Below are 24,311 nucleotides of genomic sequence, written 5' to 3'. Positions count from 1 at the left end.
GCCCCGGTCCTGTACATTAAAACCATCAATCTACCACCTCCCTTCGCGCGCTTGGGCTGGCAGCCCATCCTGCCACCATGTGGCTTTACCAACATCGGCTTAATGACGAGTGTGAGCACCCGCATCCGGGTTATGCTTGACATCTATTGAGATTGTTCATCGTAATTAATTCTAAGCGTGGTTTAAGTACTTGAATTATTTGATGTTTATTGCATGTTAAATATTTTGCGAATATTTCGAGTAATTATTAAAGTACTCTGTCATGGAATTGTGATAAATTGCATATCTTTGGTTTCCTAAACTGAGTATTTTTTTAGAGCATTTGATATTAAATTGGGAAGAAGCTTTTGTTTTCTTTGAGCTATAATTGTATTAAAAAGATTTGAAGTAAGCTTGTAGTTTAGTTGTGATATTGCTAAGAGTTTATCTTTCAATCTTTGTCTAGTGAAGTGAACATTCATTTTGGCGATAAAGGGCTTTGATATGTAACTCTGAAGCAGATCGTAGCATAAGCACTTGTAATTCTCGAATCTAACTTCATCTCATCTTCTAATCATATCGTGCATTTGCATATTAAATTAGTTCTACGTAATTAAAATTTACTTCCAAGCATAAGCTTGGTTGATAGAGAGATAAATACCCATCCATCTTTGCTTGAGAAACCTGCTTTTAATAGTACTTAAAATGGTGACCTTGCAGTCGTCAGAGCCACAACTCTCTACAGTGCCGAAAGCACCAGGTATGCTAGATTTTCAGCAGAGGTATTGTTAATCACACCTTAGTGTGCTTCACCTTATCTTTTCTCTGCCAATTACCATGAAATCAGGCTCAATATAGAAATGATTAAAGAGTTTAAACTTAGATAGGCATTTAACTAAAATTGACCATGATTTTTGCATCTCACATTAGTTTTAGGATCTGCATTTCATGTAAGATAGTCATTCATCCAAGCAACAGTTGCTAATCAATTACTTGGTCTTAAATTTCTTAGCAAGATTGTTGACTCCATAAGGCACTGGTATCAATTGTTTAAAGCTAATTAAATCCTATAAGTCTTGCTAAATCTTATTCAAGTACTTTGTCGCTTCACTGTGTCTCCCGAACTGGTTGGTTCCCAACTAGTTCTTCTTTATTCCATTTCCGTAGGGTCTACACCCCCTTAGCCTGTTGTAGGGAGACCGCTTAAATGGAGAGATTGGGGATTAGGGTGACAACCCCCGTTCTGAGCCGTTGTCGCAGTGCCTAGATATTTTGTGCGACAACAAAACCCTTGGAATATCAATCTTAAAAAGATTAATTTAAGACTTTCAAATTTAATAGACCTTTGGGCTGGCCTCTCATGTTTGCCTCTTGTTGAGAATTATAGTTTGGACAGGAACCTCTGCACATGTTCAGTGTAAATTGTGACAAGTAGTGCGAGATATTTTTGAAAAGTAATTTTATTTGTAATTCACTTTAGCAAAAAAAGTGAAAGCCTCATCTTTAATAGTTAAGTCTCAAATTGTGTCTCATGCATGACTTAGATTAGGAGTAATCTTAAAAATAGATTTTCCACTAAAAGTATAAAGAGAGGGAAAGATAGGGGCTTTCATCACACATGCACAGTTGAATAGGTTGAGTGATCGAGAGAAGGAAAGAGTGTGCAGGCTCCTAATCTTAAAAATAGATTTTCCACTAAAAGTATAAAGAGAGGGAAAGAGAGTCGTATGGAACAGTCTCCTGAGCTGTACTGAGATTTGTATAGCTATACAGATAGCACTGTATGGATCCATGCAGTTGTATGGACAGTACCATGCAGGTTCATATAAGCATACACTTCCAGCAGGGCCATACAAAAGGGAATTGCTGTTTTTGGTTTTTTCAATGGTACCTCTCAAGCAGGCTTTAAAAGCTATGTTACCGGATTCGTTAGGTCTAATGGCTGGATTAGCGGATCCCCGGATTAGAGACGGATTCAGATCTAGATCCGCAAATATCCGTTCCGTCCAGCTTCTCTTGGGTAAAAAACTGTCAATGTCAACGCACAAATCTGCAGCGAATGTCAGAACAAAATTCCAAAACAGAAAATTTAATCATCCAGACGCAAGCCAATTAAGGAATGATAAGAAATGGATTAATGAATTGGCGTCTGCGAAAATAAACTTCCGTTCGGTCCAGCTTCTCTCGGGTAAAAAACCGTCAACGTCAACGCACAAATCTGCAGCAAATGTCAGAACAAAATTCCAAAACAGAAAGTTAATCATCTAGACGCAAGCCAATTAAGGAATGATAAGAAATGGATTAATGAATTGACGTCCGCGAAAATAAACTAGGGAGTCTGCCAACGCCAATTTATTATTTTATGTTATTTGACCATATTATAAGGTTTAATACAAAACATTATAAACTTTAAAGTTTAATGCAGGTTACGTGAAGTTTATAATCCACTCATATTTATTCAGATATTTTAAAGTTTATTTTGAAGTTTAAAATCTAAATTTTTATTTAGATATTTTTAAAGTTTAAAAAGTAAATTTTTATTTAGATATTTTAAAGTTTAAAAATAATTTTTATTTTAATCAATTTTAAAGTTTCTTTTCAAGTTTTAAAAGTAAGTTTTTTAAAATAAGTTTAATAATTTGCTTAATATAAATATTATAACTAATAATTAATGTTTAAATATATATAAATAATGTATTAATTCTATTATGATTAAATTAATAATAATAATTATTATTTTTAACTAGAACGGTTATGTTTTATTGATAAGAAGACAGGTTGGGCAAAGCCTAATCAACCATTACATTCTTCAGATTGACTTAAGCACAATATCTCACTTAGGGGATAAATGCCTTGGTTGATGTATCCTGTGTCACAGGGTTCGTCGAACCCAAAGGTTGAGGTCCGAAATTCGTCGAATTTCAAAGAAAATCTTAAGGTTCGTATAAGTTCGAAAAGGTTCGGTTCCTGCTGCGTTATAACGGCATTCATATTGTTTGCTTACGCGTTGAAAGCATTATATTATAATGCTTACGCGTCGAAATCTGCGTACATACATTATAATGCGTTAAAAGCATTATATTATAAGGCGTCAATTATAATTACGTTGTTTGCTTAAGCGTCGAAATCTGCGTACATACATTATAATGCGTTAAAAGCATTATATTATAAGGCGTCAACATTATTATAATTCTATAAGTATTACAATATTACAATGAACTCAACGTACATGTATTACAAGCAATACAATATGTTAACACATTATAATGTATTGAACTCAGCTTATATGAGGCATTACGATAGGCTAATGTATATAATAATTATAATAATAATAAATATAAGTTAACCTAATTTAAAAATTATATATTTTTACAAGAATTATTTTTAATATATTTTAAATTATGGTATTGTTATTTTAAATAATATAACGTATATTTATGAAAAATTATAAATTTATTGATAGTATATGATAAAAATTATAAATATATATTAATTATAAATGAATATAAAAAATTTATGTAATTTTAATTATTATATATATTTTTAAAATTATATACGTGAACGAACTTAATGGCGAACCTCATTCGAACCTCATCGAAAAATTCGAACTCGAAATCGAACTTAATTGTAATCGAATTCGAATTCGAACCGGAACCATGTGACATTGGATGTATCTGCATTTATACTGATCATTCCATTTTGCAACGCGCATTCTATATTTGCCATTCTGTCCGCTTCCTTGTTTAATCCTCTGAGAATGTGGAAAATTTGAGCAGAGGGAAAATCCTTCAGGATTCTGTTCACTCTTGTTAGCTGTTTGTTTAGCACCGAATCCTTAAGCCCTTTCTTGCTTACTATTGCTTTTATCAACATTTTTGAGTCTCCAAAAACTAAGATTTCGCTTGGATTTTCTTTTCTGGCCATTTGGCAAGCTTTCAATAGACTGAGAATTTCTGCTTGGTTGTTGGTTTTTAGTCCAAGACCCCAGCTGAAGTCTTCTTTGTTCCCATTCGGAAAGAAGATCGCCCCTCCCGCTCCTAACCTCCCTGGGTCACCTTTTGAGGCTCCATCAAAAAAGATTGTGCATTTGCCCTAGGATTTCCACCATTGTTGGAATCTGTCCTCTGGATCTTGGATCTGCCATCTCTCCTTATGGATTGGTCGTGTGTTTGCTGGGTGTCTGGCCTTACAAGTGTAAGCATCCAACCACATCCTTTCTTCAATTCGGAGAGAGTTGTCATCTTTGACTGAAGAGTGATTCAAGGTTTCTAAGAGGAGGTTCTTTGCCTGCTCAACCACTTTTGCTGTTGGCAATTCAGTGTTATTGAAGATGATTTCATTCCGGGCTAGCCAAAGCTTCCAACAGACATACTTAGGGGCAACTATCCACACCCGGTGCCATATAGATTTGCTAACTATGTTGTGAGGGTAGCTAGCTTTCCAAGAGGAAAACATGATGTCAATCGAGCTTTGAGATGGAAGACGAACATTCAGTCCATTCAGGAATATGGACCAGACCTCCTTTGCAAACTGGCATTCTATAAATAGATGATCTGAAGTTTCCAATGCGCATTTGCAGAGGACGCATCGATGCGGGCCTGCTATGTTTCTTTTGCACAGGTTTTCCCCAGTCAGAATTTTTTTGTGGAACAAAGTCCAGAAGAAGTTAATTTTGGGGATGCTTAAGCTATCCTAAATCTGTTTCCGCACGGACTCCGGATGAGACAATTCCTTTTTACTTTGCATCTGAAGATACCCTTGACTTGCCGTATACACCCCCGTCTTACTCCATCCCTAGGAGTCTTCTTCTTCAGTGTGCATCAGAGCAAAACCAGAAATAACGTCTTTAAGGACATCTAACTGAGGTTTTAAATGCTCTGGGATTCTAGGGAAAGTCCAGCGTCGCCAGTTCCCGTTGCTATCCTAGTCTGATATGTCCTCTATTTTTCGGATTCCTTTTGCATGTAACCAGGCTCTTAACTCGAATATTTCGTTAACTTCTGCTAGAGGGGGATGACCCATGACACTGTCTCTCCATAGCATTGTGTTTTTACCATTTCCATGAATTCGATACAGGTAGGATTTGAAGAATTCTATGCCTCTGCTGCATAACTTCCAGGCATGCGTTCCTTTGGTGTTTTTCTCCACTGTAAAGAGTTTTATTGACTGATTTTTGAGGAATTTGAGCTTGAAAATCTGGCTGACTGGGTGATTTGGCTCAGTGTAAAGCTGCCATAATAATTTGCAGCCCATAGCTAAGTTTGCATGCAAGGGATTTCGGATTTGCAATCCTCCTTCTGCGAGTGGTCGTTTCACTGTATCCCAACTTATCAAGTGGAATCTGTTATTGTTTCCGCGTCCTCCATTCCACAGAAATTTGCGCATAAATTTGGAGATTTGATCGGAGATTGATTTTGGAGCCAACATTAGAGAAGCCTGGTATGTAGGAAGAGCTGTGAGGACTGATTTAATGAGCGTGAGTTTGCCTCCGGTAGTGAGCCAATAGCCTCCCCACACAACAATTTTCTTCTTGAATTTTGAAATTACTTCCTCCCACAACTGATTTCTGTTAGAGCCCAACGTTATTGGGAGGCCCAGATATTTAATTTTATCCAAACCAGTGTATCCTGTAAAGCCCAGATCATTTGCTATTTTCTCAATTATGTGTTGCTCTGTGTTCCAACCATACACAACGCTTTTCCTCTCGCTTATAAGAGCTCTCGAGATGCTACAGAATTTCTGGAGGATGTTTTTGAAGGAATTTGCTATTCTTGGAGATGCTCCCCCAAGCAAAAGTGAATCATCTGCATATAGTGCATGGTTCACTGGGTCAATTCCTTTCCCAATTCTAATCCTAGGTATGCTGCCATCTTGTTTTTCCAAGGTCAACTTTCTATGCAGGGAATCAACGATCAGTCTGTAGAGGAATGGGGATAGAGGACAACCTTGCCTCAATCCCCTGGTGGCTATAAAGAAATTAGCAGGTCTTCCATTTACCACTGGAGCAATCCATATCTTCTCTAAACAAGCTTTGATGAGGTTGATGAAGTCCTGGCTAAACCCAAAGGAAGAAAGAACCCTGTACAAGAAAGAGCGATTAACTCTATCAAAAGCATTGTGCATATCCAGTTTGATAAGCATACCTTGTTCTTTGCGAGAGTGGTTGGAATGCAGAGCTTCCTGAACTTGGATGACATTGTCCAGTATATGTCTTCCTGTCACAAACCCCCCTTGTGCTGGAGAAATTAATTTTTGCAGAAGAGGTTTGATTCTATTCACCAGAAGTTTAGCCACAATCTTGTAGGAAGCATTGCAAAGCGAAATCGGCCTGTATCTTTCAAAAGATCCTGGGTTTGCTTCCTTGGGGATTAAGGCGAGAAAGGTGGAATTTATTTCGCCTCCGACCTTTGCCTTCCTCATGAATCCATGTATCATTCTAAGAAGATCTGGTTTGATTAGCTCCCAACATATTCTGTAGAAATGGATTGAGAATCCATCAGGCCCAGGGGCTTTGTCTGGCTCCATGGACCAAACAATTTTTGATATTTCTTCTTCCGTAATTGGGCTCAAGAGTATGTCGTTATCATCTGGGCTGACTAGGTTCAGAATATTTGAGAGGAAATCTGATATATCCTCCTCGCTCCCATCCCTTTCAGCACTAAGAAGGTTTTGGAAATGCTTCTCAGCAGCTTCCTTTATTTGATCAAATCCTTTGCACACCTGTCCACTGGATGTAGTGATTTTTGCAATATAATTTCGCGAAAGGTGGGCCCTATACTGTCTGTGGAAGTATGTAGTGTTTTTGTCCCCAGCTTTGAGCCACAAGCTGCGAGACTTTAAACGCCAATATTCTTCTTCACTTCTAAAGGAGCTATATGTTTTCCTTTGAGCAGATTTTTCTTTATCTAATTCCATGGGGGAGATTTCTTTCTTTTCCAGTTCGAATTGAAATTTTGCCAGCTGATGGACTGCTTCTTTCCTCTAGCTGGTGGGGGATTTTAAAGCCTTCTTTATCCATTCTTTTAGGGCCTTCTTTGCATTTTTCATTTTTTGTTCCCACACAAAGCTTGGGGAGCCTGTTACATCTTTTTCCCAGGCTGATTGAACTGTTTTGACAACTTCCTGAAGTCCAACCATAAATCGAAGTTTAGTGAACTTTGCCTCTGTGAGAGCCTTTGTAAAGATGTCTGCAAGTTGATCATCTGTTGAACAATATTGCACTTCAAGAACATAGTCGTGGATGAGCTTTCTGATGAAGTGCATGTACAGTTCAATGTGTTTGCTGCGCTGATGTTGGACTGGATCTTTGCATAGTTGAATGGCACTTTGATTATCACACCAAAGTGTAGTCGGATGTTGCTGCTGAAAGCCAAACTCTGACAGGATCTGACGAAGCCACAAGGCTTCCTTACTAGCTTCTGCGGCACCACGATACTCTGCTTTTGCTGAAGAAAGAGAAATGGCACCTTGTCTCTTGTAAGCCCATGTAATAGGTCCTGAACCAAGAGTGAACACATAACCTGCAGTAGACTTCCGATCATCAGGGTCACTAGTCCAATCGGAATCAGTGAAACCAACCAATAGAGGAGATGCTTCGACACTGTAATGAATCCCAAACTAAACTGTACCTCGAACATAACGAAGTATTCTTTTAGCTGCTTTCCAATGACTTTCACGTGGGTTTTGCATAAACCATGCAACAAGGCCAACAACAAAGGAAAGGTCAGGACGAGTATGAGTTAGATACAAAAGTTTTCCTACAAGTTGACGGTATAAGGTAGCATCAACTTCAGGAGAAGTACAAGTGACTGAAAGTTTGACTCCAGACTGAAAGGGAGAAGGGGCTGGCTTACAGTCTTCCATGTGAAAATGGTGTAGAATATCACAGGTATACTTGGACTGGGAAAGGGAAATACCTTCCTTGGATTGCAAGACTTGAAGACCAAGAAAATAATGTAAGTGTCCTAATTTTGTCATTTCAAACTTCCTTTTAAGGCTAGTCTTCACATGGTTTATAAGGTTGGGATCACTACCAGTCAGGATAAGATTATCAACATAAAAAACAAGAATGATAAGAGACTTGCCCACTTTCTTGGTGTAGACAGTATTGTCAGAATGACACCTAGAAAAGCCATTTTCTAAAAGAAAGTTATCCATTTTGGCATACCAAGCTCGAGGAGCTTGCTTGAGACCATAAAGGGATTTCTTAAGCCGACATACAAGGCTGGAGTCTGTTTGTATAAAGCCAATAGATTGTTCCATATAGATTTCTTCATGCAAGTCCCCATGCAAGAAGGCGGATTTAACATCCATCTGATGGACTTCCCATTTGAAAGAGGCAGCGAGGGAAAGAACAAGGGGATAGAGTTCATTTTGGCAACAGGGGAGAAGGTTTCAGTGTAGTCAATGCCTTCAACTTGTGAAAAACCCTTAGCAACAAGACGAGCTTTATGTTTATCAACTTTCCCATCTGGTCCATACTTGGTTCTGTAAATCCATTTGCATCTAACAAGTTTTCGTCCCTTTGGTAGAGGAACAAGATCCCATGTATCATTTGCCAATAATGAATGATATTCTTCATTCATAGCTGCTTCCCAATCTGGATGGCCTGAAGCTTCTGCAAGGTGTCATGATCATAATGCACTGAAGCTTGAGCCAGTAAAGAAGAGGCTCTATCAAACTGAGAACGTGTACGTCGCTGATCTGTAGGATTATCGGCAAGATCACCTACTGCATGCCGAGTAGCACAGACCCATTTTGGAAGCTAAGGAGCTGAAGGAGGATCCTGAGAAGGTGGGGGAGGATTTTCATCCTCGCTTTCATCATCTGAAGAAGAAATATTTTCAAAAGTAGAAGAGATAGGGAGAGGTGGCACATCCACCGAACTAAGCTCGTAGGCCGATATATTTTCAGCAAACTTTACATCTCTTCTAATGATAACATTTTTGGACTTAAGTGGAATAAATCTATATCCTTTGACATCTATAGAATATCCAACAAAAATACATTTTTCACTCTTAGGTTCTAAAGCTTTATGTTTCTCATCTGGAATATGGGCCCATGCTTCACTTCCAAAAACACGAAAGTGATTTACATCTGGTTTGATTGAGCTCCATGCTTCTTCTGGAGTGATATTTTTTAAAACCTTAGTAGGAGTGCGATTTATTATGTAATTTGCACAGTTAATTGCTTTTGCCCAATAATTAAGACTAAGTCCTTTAGATTGAAGCATACAATTAGCCATTTCCTTTAAGGTGCAATTCTTCCTTTCAGCTACACCATTTTGTTGTGGAGTATATGGAACAATATGTTGCATTTGAATTCCATTCTCAGTGCAAAAGTTGATGAATTTGTTGTTAACATATTTTGTTGATGAATTTGTTGTTAACATATTTTCCGCCATTATCAGATCTTAGCTTAAGAATTTGATGTCCAGATTGTTTTTCAACAAAGGCCTTAAAGGCGTCTGGAGAAATCATCAATGAAAGTTAAGAAATACTTGTAGCCAGAGAATGAAACAACTGGAAGTGGACCACATAAATCACTATGCACGAGCTGTAAAGGGGCTGAGGCGTGCCAAGAGGCACGTTTTTCAGAACTGTCCCGATGATGTTTTCTGAGTACACATTCGGAACAAACACCATCTCTGCAAGATACCATTGGAAGACCTGTCACCATATTTTCTTTACATAGATTTTGAAGAGAGCGATAGTTTAAGTGACCAAATCACTCATGCCAAAGTTTGCTCACTTCATCATTATGAGCAACAAATACTGAGGGAAGATTTGATGACCCAAAGTTGTGAAACTTATACAACCTTGTAGAATCATTAGCAATGCCAGTAGCTAAAATCTGTCTAGGATCTCTTAGGTCGTTAATTACAACATCGTGAGGTGAAAATTCAACGATTTTACCTTCACCTGAATGGGTTATCTGATATACAGATAGAAGGTTGCAGGATAAGGTTGGAACACATAATACATCATTTAACTGACCATTGTCTATATGAACAATTCCAGTCCCTACAACACTAAGAGATCTATCATCACCAACATATATATTTTTGGTGTTATAATCATTTAAAGAAGAAAACATGGCTTTGTTTTTGGCCATGTGATAAGAAGCTCCAGAATCAATGAGCCACTCATGAGAATGAGAAGAAGATACATTTAGTGCATAGCCAGACCGAGATGCTTGACAACCACATGCAGAAAGTGCCATTCCTGAAGATGAAGTTGAAGTTGAAGATTGCTCCAAATGGATGTTATGCTTCTTCATTGCTGCTTCCAAGGCTTCCATCTTCTTAAAGCATTTGGATTCTAAGTGGCCATCTCGATTACAAAAGTTGTAATGTCTATCAGTCTTCTTCCCTTTGTTTTTATTTGTCTTGTCATTTTGTTGAAATGATTTTTCATTTTGATGCTGAGATTGCTTGGGACCCTTGTTTGGTTTAGGACCATTCCTTTTAGGATACAACTTCTTAGGATTCTTTGGATTTGGTTGCTGTTGGGTGGCTAACGTTTTCTTAGAAGAGTTTCCAAGATTAAGAAGACCAAGGTGTAAGAGTTTTTCTTGTTTTCTTATTAAAGAATCACAAAAAGAATCAAAGGAAGGAGACTCGTAGTCTTGTCCTTGAGAAATGAAGGCTTCTCTTGTAGAATGGAAGGTGGAAACAAACACAGAGTAGGCTGGTCCCAACTTAGTAAGAATGGAATAGATAAGGTTACTATCTTCTTTCTTAACCTTAACACCTTCTAAGAGAAGTCTAAGGGTTTTGAACTTGGACAAAAGATCTTCAATACAAGAAAAATTATTGGTGTCCAATGTAAGCAACTCATTTTCAAGTTGATGGGCTCTAAGTTCATTTTTTATTCCAAAAACTTTAGTAATCTGTTTCAATGCTTCATCAAGAGTATCAAGTTCTGCAATATGGAATCTAAGATCTGGAGAAATAGACATCCCTATCAACCCACGTGCTTGATCTTGCCTATTTTCCTATTTAGCTGCCTTATCTTCATCTTTCGGTTTGGTTTTTTGGCCTGTGGCTATTTTGTAGAGACCTTTACTTCTAAGTAAATCCACAATGTAGGACCACCATTGGAAGTAGTTGGTGCTGTCAAGAATAACTTGGCATGGACTTTCCATTTTAACAGAAACTGAAGCTATAGATGCTGAAACTAAGTGTTCCAATGGAAAGATCTCGAAAAATTAGGCTGTTTAAAAAAAAACGGTTTTGAAAACGGCTTCCGGATGAAGAAGTTATGGCTTTTTGAAGAAAATTTGATGAAGATGTCGACGAAGTGCGGGAATGTGCGGAAATGAAAAATCCGCCCCCACAAAAAGGAGACTTGAACTCAAGACCTCTACTCTCATAAATTAGCTTTGGACCAAGTGAGCTATACAAAAAGTTTGAGAGAGAGAGAGAGAGAGAAAGAGAGAGGGAGGGGGGGTTGAAGCTTTGGGTTGCGTGCTTGCTTTGAGAAAGCTCTTTTTCCCTACAAAACAAAAAACAAAAAACCCAACACGGACATACAAAAAAAACGAACCTTGCGGCTCGAAGTTAGCTTTAGCCGGAAACTAAATATTTTCCTCAATGTTTCTGATTTTCCGAGATCACACTAAGGCGCAGCGGAAAAGAGCATACGCATGAGAAAAATCTTTCCTTTCTGTTTCTGATTTGCCCAGATCGCACAGAGTCGCGGGGCAAAGAGCATACGCAGAAATGAAAGGTATAGATCCGGTAATAAAAAAAAGCTAAATAAACCGAAACCGAAATAAACAGAGAGAAAATAACTGTAAATTGCAAATAAACACTGTATACCTCCAGATCTTAAAAATGACGTAGCTAGGGCTACCGGAAACCTTTTCGCATGAAACGAAAGGGGTTCCTCACTAGAACAGATGCTCCCAACACAATAGAGCAGTCCTCTCGGCCCGAAAGTAGTCAGAAACAGTAGATCTAGGGAACACCAGTCGGATGCAGTTCTACCGGCTTCAGATTTGGATCACCAACGGACGCGGCCCTCAAATAGCTCTTATTCCATGTAGGAACTTACAGGGTAAGTTCCTCAGACAGAACACCAAAGGACACTGCTCACAAACAGATCGCAGATCAATACACCAGTACTTTTGACGTGGTTAAAACCCTCAAAGAGGGAAACAGTCCACGACTTGAGCCAACGCGGCCACTTCAGGCAATTTATTAATAAAAGAATGAAAATTTACATAAGCTTCTCTCATGAACGGTTAACCTACAAATGACCCTCCATGCTCTTTAAACAGAGATCATGGACCAATCGGGTGTTAAGCCACGGATCAAGTGTCGATAATACCGAGGAGAGAATGAACCGTCGGATCACTACATATCGTGACTGTCGGATTGTAAGTTACAAAATGTACATAGTAAAGAAACACACTTTACCTAACTCTATACTAGACCAAGTTATACTTAACTATTTCCTATGTGTCGGAATATCCTAACAGTCTTCTTCTTCCTTTAACCAAAAAAGGATAGGTTTGTGGTCCGAGGTAAGTTTTGGAAGAATCTTGGTGAAAATAATTCTTTTGTCTATCATGATGGAGCTGCTGGTGAGAAATCTGTTCAGCCTTGTTGAAATATGATTTTCCCCTGTTCTATTGTTGGTCCAAGTGTATTCTCCTTTCACTGGCTTGAAATCTACTAAATCCTACTGGAGAATGAAATTTTCCATTGTGAAGAGAGTATCTCTTGTGAAGGTCCCACCTCTCTTCTCTTTGGGATCCATAATAATGTTCAGATCTCCTCCTATGACTATATTCTTAGGATTGAGGAGTTCTAAATAGTCCGAGAGTGTCTTCAAGCACTCTTTCTTTTCAACATAATGCACGGGAACATACATGTTGAAAAGAGCTAAGATGAAGTTGCTTGTTTTATGGCGCAATTCAGTTTAGATCCAGTGTTGAGTCTCATAGGATCTTTCAAGAGAAAAGGTGGTTTTAGACCAGAATGTGCCTATTCCTCTAGCCGAACCTCTAGCACTAACTACCTTTCTTGAATCAAATTTCCATTTTGTGTTGCTTGTGGTTAGAAGGATCTCCCCTTATATTTTTGTCTCTTGAAGCATGAGTATGTCTGTGGATTCCATTTTCAATAGATCTTTAATAGCCTCTGTCTTAGTGGGATTCCCCAAACCCCTGCAGTTCCAAGAGACCAGCTGCATCATTTACAACTTGTTGGGGTGGGTCCACCTCCCTTAGGAACCCTTGGTCTGGTATTCCTCCCGAGGGTCATCTCAATGGTGGCTTGACTTCCAAGGGTTTTTTGTCTTTCTGATTCTTCTTCCCTGGTTTCCTTATTTGATTTCCTTCCGGCTCTCTTTGATGGCCTCTCGAAGGTCTCGTCATCCGAAGAGCCCGCATTTTCTACATCCTTTTTCTTTTTATTTTAATTGTGTCTGCATATGAAGGGGAAGAAGTACTGCTTGGAATCGGGCTTGTAGTATTACCTGGATCTTGAGAGTCGGTGTTGTTCAGCTGGGGGAGACTGTCCCGTTCTGCCTTTGGAGAATCTGAAGGCGTTTTGAGAGATTCAAAAGGATTTTTTTCCTCCTCGATGCTGATGGTTTCCTTGCTTTTCGTGTTTTGAATGTTTGCACTTTCTTGCCCTGATTTGCTCCCTGTCTCTTTGCCTTTGTTTTTATTGTTCTGTTTGTTGTTTGCTGTTTTCTTTACTTGCTTCCATTGTTCTCCTTTTTCTTTCTCTGTTGCCTCCTCATTTTTCTTCTTGCAGTATCTTGCGAAGTGCCCGTGTTCGTGACAGTGTTGGCATTTGAAGGGGAGCTGTTCGTAGTCAAGCTCTTGGATATGTGTCCAATCTGCAACCGAAAGTTTGATGGCTTCAGGTAATCCGACTTCCAGATCGACCTCTACACATATTCGGGCACAGGAGAATTGATCCTTCCTCGGCGCTTGGTCTATGTATCTGCCTAGAGCATTACCAATGGATTGCAGCGATCTCTGGCTCCAGCAGTGAAGGGGGAGATGTGGAAGACGCACCCATACAGGCACTGCCGTGGGCACGTCCTGTGCCGGATCAAAATCTGGTGACCATTTATTCAAATAAAGCCCTTGAGGGCCCATAAAATATGGCCCGTTTCTGAAGATCAGGCTTCTATCTTCCACATTATCAAACACAAATACAAAAAACCCTTTGCCAACGAAATGGCTTTTTATTCCTTCCGAAACCAGAGGTATCCAGTTTTGTTTAACCCATTCTTCAACTGCTTTCGGGGATGGCCATAGCCCTGTGAACTGGCCGATGAGGCCTCTTTCGGCTATGTTAGGCGCTGTTCTGCAAGTTTCATCCATAGGCAAGGTCACCGTGGGGATGTTTTCCAACTTTTTGACGAACTTTTGTTGTGAACTGGAGATCGGACGTTTCCCAGCAGCTGCGATGAGGGATCTAAATTCTTCGAGCTCTGGAGACAGGGGAGGAGGGGCCTCAGGGCCACCTCCGAGATCCATAGTGGAGAAGACTGCGCGGAGGAGGGAGTAACTAGCCGGCGTGGCTAGGGTTACAGCAGAGCGGCCATGCGCGCGCTCAGAGCGATAAAAAACTAAATTAATAACTATTTTTAAAGTATTACATTGAAGTTATATATTTAAAAATTCACATGTTTTTTTTTTCTTTAATTTTTAATTTTTATATAAATTTAATTAATGTTTAATTAATATTTATAAATGATACATTAAGTTTGGAATTATTTATGTAATAATGATTTATGTATGTAAAAATTATATATTTAAAAATTAGCATATGTTTTTTTTAATATTTATATAACTTTAAATTTTAAAATGTTTTATATTTGCATGTACTTGCCTTTCCTTGCCGTTTCCAGATCCTGGTTTTTCAAAAAAACTGGCGGATCCGTATCCAAATCCGGATCCGGATCGGAATCTGGATCCGAATCCTGGTAACTTAGTATGAAAGCTTAAGTTCAGGGTGATTTTGGTATCTGTGCAGTGCTGTTTTTTGGGCGGCATGTGGAGGTTTCCTTGTAAGTTTTAAAGGAATAGAAAGCTGATTTGAGTGAGTAATTACCTGTTTGTATGAAATTAGTTTTTATTATTCCTCTATTTATTTCCTGGCTATTGTGTGATTGATGTTATGGTCTGACATTTAATTTCAGCGTTAAATAAATTCAACAATCTACTTGTTCGAATGAGATTGTCAGTACATTAGTCAACCAGTGCTTGAATTTTTCACACCTCTCTCTGTTTTGTTTGGGCTACCATTGCTGATTGTACTTTGTAATTACTTGTCCCTTTGACCTATTTTGGGTTTTTAGTGAACGTCTGTATAAATTTCAATTTCTTGGGTTACTGGGCCATACAACCTCTTTCTTCTATTTAGACTTGTGACCATATCTCTAATTCGCCCTCCCCCAGCCCCCATAATACCACTGTTGGCTATTAGAGTGCATGACCATAAAGATGAGGTAGAAACATATATTATTGTTTATTTGAGTCATTGTGATTGAATACATCACCATAATCTACTTCTATGCATCAAGAGATGACAAGTTATTTAGCTACCTCTTCAGCCAGCCTATTTTTAATGTCAGCCATTAACAAGTATTGTGAGCCTCTAACACAAGGACTTATAACAATACTTATATTGAGTGTCATTACTAACAATCAATGCTTATTGCTTGTGATTGAATAATCAGTTGATGTGACTTATGCTTATTGGTTAGGATTGGATAATCCGTTGATGGTGAATTGGCTATGGTTCTATCCACTGATTTTTTGTACATTGCATTGTGTTATATGTGTAAAGGACCAAGGTTAATGGCTGCAATGTTATATAGGCCTGTGAACTAGTCTCTTGCATTGGAACCGAGTTAAATTTTATTGAAACTTGGGTAACAGGTTGTAATTAATTATTGAAGCTCTGTACCTAATATTTTAGTTGATTATGGTTAAGTCTGGGTCAGAGGCATTACACTACTACTTTGCTATGAGCTGTATGCTTTTGCTAATGGTAGGTGTGTTCTCATGCTTTCTTCCTTTTTGTCACTGGTACAGTAAACCATGTCCCTTCCACAGGTCATAGACCTTAGCAGTGATGAAGACGATTGCATGGATGATACGGCTGCTGATGTCTGTGGGCATGAGACTGCATTTCCAGGTTCAGATAATGGTAAAAGGAAAGATTATTGTGTGACTGAGACTGTAAAACAGGAATTATTTGAACAGCCTAGCAATGCATTGGATTTTGCAGATGGAAGCACTTTTATTATGCCAGCAAAAAAACAGGTTCGAAATATTATTGCTCAATCTGATCAGAGAGGTCCCATGCAAACATCTCACAGAGATTCTCATAATGCAAATTCAGTATTTTCCCCATATCCTGTACAGACTGGAGTATGCCGACAATTTTGGAAAGCTGGGGATTATGACGTGCGATCATCTTCAAAAAGAACCTCCCAAAGTATGCTTTTCTTTAAAATATAGCATTTAATATGCTGCCTATTGCAATACCATTTGGATGATGCATGTATGCAAGCTTCTGTAGGTTTAATTTTTACATGCAAGTCTTTTGTATATGTGGCTGCATATTGGATATTGCTATTGTTTTGCGTGGCTAAACTTATATTGATGTTCCAGATGGCATGGATCATGTTCGTGTTCATCCTAAATTTCTTCATTCGAATGCCACATCTCATAAATGGGCTCTTGGTGGTATGTTTGTGACCAATACTCTTGCTTTTGACCATGAGTTTATTTGACATTCTAGGATATTTAATCAATGCCAACTTTTGAGTCAAATATTTTTTCTTTTCACATCCTTTTGTTTCTGACTATTGTATATGATTTTTGGCTAGCAACTATTGCAGAGTTGCTTGATAATGCTGTTGATGAGGTAAAACTCTGTTGTTAATTTGTAGTTTAAAAAATTGTGGATTTTTCCTTAGTGGTTTTTTCCCTGTTACCTTTCTCGTGAGCCTTTATGAAATTAATTTGATGAAATTCATAGGTAAGTGCAGAAAGCAGACTGTCAATTGGGTTTAGCCCGGGTGGTTGAGTTAAATTATTTTTGCCACCCGGGTTCAATTCTCGCAAGTGACATGTTCAACTCTTAATGACTATATCATTGTAATGGATTTGAGGCTTCTTGTTGTCTGGCATTTTGCCCCGAAGGTTCTAGGGTTTACCCTGGGTACCATCCTTGAAATGAGGGGAAGTATTTGGGGGTTTTCCCTGGGTGTGTAACCTGGGAAAAAGTGCTGAAAGCAGACAAGTCTTTCAATCTAGCATTCCCAGTGTTTTTTGGTTTATAGAACAATGATGTTATTCCATAATTGTTCATGTCCTCCTTTGCTTGCTGATATATTGAAAGATACAAAATGGAGCTACATTTGTCAATGTGGACAAAATAACAAATCCAAGGGATAACACTCCTGCTTTACTGTTTCAAGGTATTTTGCAACCTTATTGTTCACTAAATTTTTCATTACAATGTATTGCTTGTAGGAATCCACTTTTATTTTTTATTTCATTGGCACAGCGATTCCTCGTCGTTCTCTGGATATTTTTATCTGATGGCTTCAACAGTTTCTCTAATAAATACTAACAAAATATTGATTTAAAATGACGGTTTGGTATTCTGAAAGATGATGGAGGAGGAATGGATCCTGATTGTATGCGACAGTGCATGAGCTTGGGTTACTCACGGAAGAATACTAATACTACCATTGGGCAATGTATGCAATGAATTTCTCATATTTGATTATTTCTTTACTTTCACACTTAGCAAGCGAATTTCCTTCGTGGATGGATACCATCTCTCAAATGAAGACTATTTTCATTATTTTCAGATGGTAATGGTTTCAAGACAAGCACGATGAGATTGGGAGCTGATGTTGTAGTTTTCAGCTGTTGCAATCTCACCAGGTGCGTCTACAGTATTATATATTATTCAAACATGTTTAAAGAACATATTTATCAAATTTGATTTGGGTTGATTTTCTTATCTTAACTAACTATACAAAATAGTGAAACCAATATTTATAGCATAAGGCTGTACAGAATGTACTTTTAGGAGGAAAAGATGAAATTGTAGAGTATATATAGCCTGTATAGAATATCCAGTGTTGTTGAAGCAAGGGCCTTATGTCTTTTACTTTTTGAAGTTCATTCGTAGATATATGTGTGATATTCAATTTAGATTTTGCCAGCTATATGAGTGATATTCAATCATCCTTTGCCAGTCAACAAGAGTAATTAAATTGGGCTGGCTTATGACTCCTGGGTTTTGATGGCAAAGGCCCTCCCACTTCTTCAGCTGACAAATTTATAACATATAATACGTTTTTGTCCATCCAGTAATGGATGAACGTTTTGATCTTCTTCCTTTAATATTGGGATGTATAATTGATCAATAGTTCACTGAATCATTAACAAATTTGAAAGTACTTTGCATAGAAGCCAAACTGAATCTTTTGGGCCTACAAATTGGAAGCATCTAGTGTAGAATGGGTGATAAATCTCCCACAAAAGCAATGTGGAAGCTTTCATTGCACCGAGATAGGAATGATGTGTAGGTGTAATGTAAGAAAGTTTGTAAACATTTTCATTGCGCTGAGAGGCGCTTTACAGCCCAGTATAGGAGTGATGTGTAGGTGTAATGTAAGAAAGTTTGTAATCATTTTCACATGTGGGCTTGATATGTTGAATTTATATTAATATGTCCAATTTATGATACATAAAGGATTGGTAAACATTTGCATGTTGGTTAAAAGTATAGAGTCCAGTATGGGGGAGATGTTGTAGTGTCTGTAAAAAGTTAAAAGTAATAAAAATAATAAAATTCAATTTGTTACATTGTAATTTTATTTTTATTAATAAAATTATGAATAACTTTTTAGATAAAAGAAAATCATAATATATATATATATATTACATTAAAATATAACACTTGTAAGTAGCAACACCAAGTTAAGATTCATTTTACCTTGTAAAATAGAATAATGATTCTGGAACCATATTTAAATTTAATTAATAAGCACATCAAAACTTTAATACTTACAATAAACTTACAATATAATAATATGTTTGCCATAGATATTATTAACTTGTAAATAGGCTTTGTTACAATACCATGGGCCAATACCATGGCTCATCAATACAATATGCCCCTAAACCATTTCTCATTTGACAATCAAAATATTTTATTTGAATTTAATTTTATAACATTTTTTTTGATTAAATCTAAAAGAAAAAAACAATAATTACTTTCGAGATATATCTACACCTCTATCACATTAAAATATATCATATATAAATAGTAGTTATAAATTAAGATCCATTTTATCATATGAATTAAAACAATAATTTTGTAATGATATTTAAATTTCATTAATAAGCACAGGAAAACATAATACTTAAAATATAACAAGATTTTTAACCATGGATATTCACCCCCACTTTACCATGGATATTATTAACCAAACAATACCATGGACCAATACTCACCCCACTTTACTGTGGATATTATAAACCATACCATACCATGGGCCAGTACCATGGCTCATCAATACGACATGCCGGAAAACCACCTCTCATTTCACAATCAATTTTTTTGTAAATATGTATATTTTTTTAATTTCATTTTATTACATTTTTGGGTCAAAGACACTCTCCATCCCAGTATGGAAGAGACGTTGTAATGTCCTGTTATATTATGTTATCTAAGCATTTTGACCCAACCAAATTACATAAAAATAAAAAATAAAATTATTAATTAAAACATTTTGAATTGTGAAATTACATAAAAATAAAATTTAAACGAAAAAAATAAAATTAATAATAAACTAGTTTCTCAAATCTCTCGAGGTGCAAACTTTTCTTCAAGTTTTGCAATATGCTCATCAATACTATATGCCCATAAACCATCTCTCATTTCACAATTAATTTTTTTATAAATAGTTTATTTGAATTTAATTTTATAACATTTTTTTGATTAAAATATAAAAGAAAAAAAATTATAATTACTTTTACATGCTGTAGGTTCAACCTGTATGTGCTTTTGTTAATGATAGTGATGACTTGGAATAAGAGGATGCATCAATTGCATTAGAATGCTTTATCGATATTGAGGGAAATTGTCACTAATCTTCAAGATTTTATTATAGAATAGAAATGTGTGTGTAAGGGATGTGGAGTTGGCAAGTATGCCAAGATTGCTTTTCCAAGTAGTGATACTAGGTCCAAGGTGATACTACATCTGGTGCATTTAAACATGTGTGGTCCTATGTTAGTTTTGTCTTTGAGAGGTTATAATTACTATGTGGCCTTCATAGATGACATCTCTAGAAGGACATGGATTTATTTCACGAAGACCAAGGATGGGGCCTTCAGTTGGTTTCGGGAGTTTAAGGCCTGTCATGGAGAATGAAATTGGGAGGAAGATCAGGATCATAAGATTAGATAATGGCGGTGAGTATACCTCCAATGATTTCAATTAATTTCTACAAGGAAGTAGGAATCAAGGAGTTAATAGTATCATACAACCCTTAGTGGAATGAGGTTGCAAAGAGAAAGAACAGGGTCATCATTGGCGCTGCCAAGGCTATGATCCATGATTAGGATCTGCACATATTGCTTTAGGAAAAGGTAAGCAATATGATAGTGTACGTTTAGATAATGTCTCCTCATAAGGTCTTGAAGGACAAGACTCCTTGCTGCATCGAAGGTGGGTCATGTCTGCATCTTCTAGTGTCTAGTTTATACCCAAGTATATTTAGAGAAGAGGACGAAGCTGGAGCCCTCAACATAGAAGGGCATCTTTGTGGGTTACAACGAAACTTCAAAGGTGGACATGGTGTACATTCATTGCAGGGAAGACTATGGTGTGTAGGGATGTTAGATTTGATGAGTCGATCCTTCAGGAAGTCACATTGCCAACAATAGGGACTAAGCCTTCATATTAGGAGGAGGAGTTGAAGGTTCCTTCTAGTTCTGTGAAGAGGAGGTTGAGATGGCTTGAGTAGACACTGAGAGATGATTAGGAGCATGTTGGGGCTCATCGGGGGAATTTTAGGTATAATAGACCACCACAAAAGTTTTCCATTTATATGGCACTTGTGAGTTGTTGGAAAATATAACTAGTTTCGGTCTTCATAATTGTCATTGTACTCATGTCAATATGCATATCTTATACAACCCTTGTGGAATGAGGTTGCAAAGAGAAAGAACAGGGTCATCGTTGGCGCTGCCAAGGCTATGATCCATGATTAGGATCTGCACATGTTGCTTTAGGAAAAGGTAAGCAATATGATAGTGTACATTTAGATAATGTCTCCTCATAAGGTCTTGAAGAACAAGACTCCTTGCTGCATCGAAGGTGGGTAATGTCTGCATCTTCTAGTGTCTAGTTTATACCCAAGTATATTTAGAGAAGAGGACGAAGCTGGAGCCCTCAACATAGAAGGGCATCATTGTGGGTTACAATGAAACTTGAAAGGTGGACATGGTGTACATTCCATGCAGGGAAGACTATGGTGTGCAGGGATGTCATATTTGATGAGTCGATCCTTTAGGAAGTCACATTGCCAACAATAGGGACTAAGCCTTCATATTAGGAGGAGGAGTTGAAGGTTCCTTCTAGTTCTGTGAAGAGGAGGTTGAGATGGCTTGAGTAGACACTGAGAGATGATTAGGAGCATGTTGGGGCTCATTGGGGGAATTTTAGGTATAATAGACCACCACAAAAGTTTTCCATTTATATGGCACTTGTGAGTTGTTGGAAAATATAACTAGTTTCGGTCTTCATAATTGTCATTGTACTCATGTCAATATGCATATCTTATGTAACAAACAAAAGAAGAAAGTAAAAATATTATTTTAGAGCATGGGTTTCATGCTTCTTGTCGATGGTCTTCTAGGTAAAAGCATGTTCTTCATGCTTCTAGGGTTTGTTAGGTCATAGGATTTATTGTAATGAGTCAAGAGAGTCAACATTGTGTCCTATATTATAGTAGTCAAAAACAAGTTTAGTCTTTTAAATTTATTTTGTGAACAGTGTAAGATTATATTATTGATGTAATCATGTTAGAATTGTGTGAGTAATAATGTAAAGATAGTCATTGATTCCCTAAAGATTGAGTTAAGTGAGTCTATGATTGATGTCTAATACAAAATCATGAGTGAGGTCATAGTGAGTCTTGTTTTCCCATCATTGGCACAAATTAGTGGGTTTAGGATAGTCAGTTAGGTTGTCAAATCAAATTTGTGTTATGACATCACCCTTCAGTGCATTGAATATGAGACATGTTGTGCATCTTCCTTTGATGTGCTTTCATCATTTAAGTTTCAAATCACAATGATTGTTCTTCAAACGCGGGTTTGGTCACATTGGGAGTTCAAAATCTTGTTTTAACATCTAAGAGATCGAAGATCCACTCTTTGTTCCATCAAAAGCCATTCTGGACATCAGTTGGAGTTCGTTGTGCAAAGTTTGCAGGGGAATTGTTGTGCTTAGGGACAGTCGCTGCGCTTCTTCAAGTAGAGAGGTTATCGCTACTTCCAGGTTTCAAATCTTCATTTTCCTGAGTGATTCATCTTATATGTTGTTAAATTTGCTCGCTCTTGTTGAAGAAAACGCTCAGATGACCTTGCAAACCTCAAATTCATAGCTCACTACATTTTTCCTTGTTGTGCTTAGAGAATTCACTGCGCTTCACACAGTCACTGCGTTTGCTCTTTTGCATGTGTCAAACATTCAAAATTTTACTTGCCACCTATATCCTGGAGCCTGACAATTTCACATAAAGTGGTCTGGAGTTTCAACAACCTTGTGCTACTGCCCTAAAATATCAAGAAGCTATTCCCTTCATGCGCTGCACTTTCTTGCTGCGCCTGTGCATTTGAAATTCCACTGTATATAAAAACCAAAAGTTGTTGCATTTGGGTCTAAGAATTGAGTTTCGTTGTATTTGTTAATGTAGAGGTTCTCATTCAAAGTTTGCCATAAAGCCCTCATGTAAAGCTCTAATCCCATAGCTACTACGCTATTGCTATGCTAGTTGTCAAACACTGAAATTGCATTTTAAAATCCTAGAATTTACCTTCATTGTGAGCCACGACAACTCTAGCCCTAAAATATCAAGAACTTATTCCCTTCATGCGCTACGCTTTCTTGCTACCCCTGTGCATTTCAAATTCCGTTCTAGATAAAAACCACAAGTTGCTGCATTTGGTTCAAAAATTGAGTCTTATTGTCGGAATTTGTTAATGTAGAGGTTCTAATTCAAAGTTTGCCATAAAGCCCTCATCTGAAGCCCTAATACCATAGCTGCTACACTATTGCTATGCTAGTTGTCAAACACTGAAATTGCATTTTAAAACCCTAGAATTTACCTTCATTGTGAGCCATGACAACTCCAGATAGGAAGAAGCATAAAAGGGGAGACATAATTAGGTTTGAGCCTCAAGATCTGGCCTTGATAAACTCAAATCCAACAATTAGGGTTTCTTTTGAACAGATTGGCTGCATTAGGTTTTGTGAGAAGATACAGGGTTATAGTGTTTAGCTGACCAAAGAGTTTGCTTTGAATTTCACTGGGGTAGATGTTAAGATTGGAGAGTTGAATTTTCTAGTGTTAGATTCACCATTTCAGCTTCTACAGAGATTCCTCTACAAGGAGAACAGTGGTTCAAGGGCATGCCTCTAGACATAATCAACTACAAGGATTTCTTAAAGCCAAAATACAAAAACAAGGAATATGGAGCTATTGTGCCTAGAGAATATCTGTTAAGGTCATCCAAAGATATTTCACTTGTGAAAGCAGATTTGGGAGAATTTATCGGTATCATTTTAGGCTATTGATGCATTTCATTGAAAAAGCCCCTTGAATTTGCCTTTCTATTTGTTCAGAAGCCTTAGTAAGATGGCAGATAAGGTTCAAGGTAAGCAAAGTCAAGTAGAGCCTAGTCTCTTTCATTTCTCTCTGACTAAATTGTTAGTGGTGGAAGAATTGAAAAAGAAAAATTTGACATGGAAAGCATTCATAGATTCATCCAAATTGACAACCGAGTTTCCAACTAGCCCCTGGAGTAAAAAGGATACACCTTCATCTAGGGCAAGGGATGTGCAATCACCAGTGGAAAGCTCACTGAAAAGGCCATCAATTTCAGTTGACCCATCAAATAAGAAAAAAGGTAAGAAACTTCATTTTTCTCCTGAGGTGATGGAGGTTCCTAAGAAGCCACTCACAAGAGCTGCTATGAAAAAATTGCCTGTGGAGCAAACACTTGAACAATGAATTGAATTTCTAGATATCATACTACAG

At 37.5% G+C, this 24,311-nt stretch overlaps 1 protein-coding gene across 1 annotated transcript in view; it reads left to right on the top strand.

Moving 5' to 3' along the window:
• The window catches only part of LOC149147248 (protein MICRORCHIDIA 7-like), a 230,843-nt gene that overhangs the window by 40,783 nt on the left and 165,749 nt on the right, over nucleotides 1-24,311 (top strand). Inside the window, exons 2-7 of the mRNA XM_089441053.1 lie at nucleotides 16,045-16,450; nucleotides 16,627-16,698; nucleotides 16,845-16,882; nucleotides 17,360-17,438; nucleotides 17,634-17,723; nucleotides 17,838-17,913. Of these exons, the coding sequence (XP_089297179.1) occupies nucleotides 16,051-16,450; nucleotides 16,627-16,698; nucleotides 16,845-16,882; nucleotides 17,360-17,438; nucleotides 17,634-17,723; nucleotides 17,838-17,913 (755 nt within the window). The 5' untranslated portion in view covers nucleotides 16,045-16,050. The remainder of the gene's footprint in view (nucleotides 1-16,044; nucleotides 16,451-16,626; nucleotides 16,699-16,844; nucleotides 16,883-17,359; nucleotides 17,439-17,633; nucleotides 17,724-17,837; nucleotides 17,914-24,311) is intronic.

The sequence above is a fragment of the Pinus tabuliformis genome, chromosome 9 (genome assembly GCF_031772625.1).
Source record: "Pinus tabuliformis cultivar Carrire ecotype Pingquan chromosome 9, CPIR1, whole genome shotgun sequence".
Taxonomy (NCBI): domain Eukaryota; kingdom Viridiplantae; phylum Streptophyta; class Pinopsida; order Pinales; family Pinaceae; genus Pinus; species Pinus tabuliformis.
The sequence above is the reverse complement of the archived record's forward strand: the minus strand, read 5'-3'. Positions and strand labels throughout refer to the sequence as shown.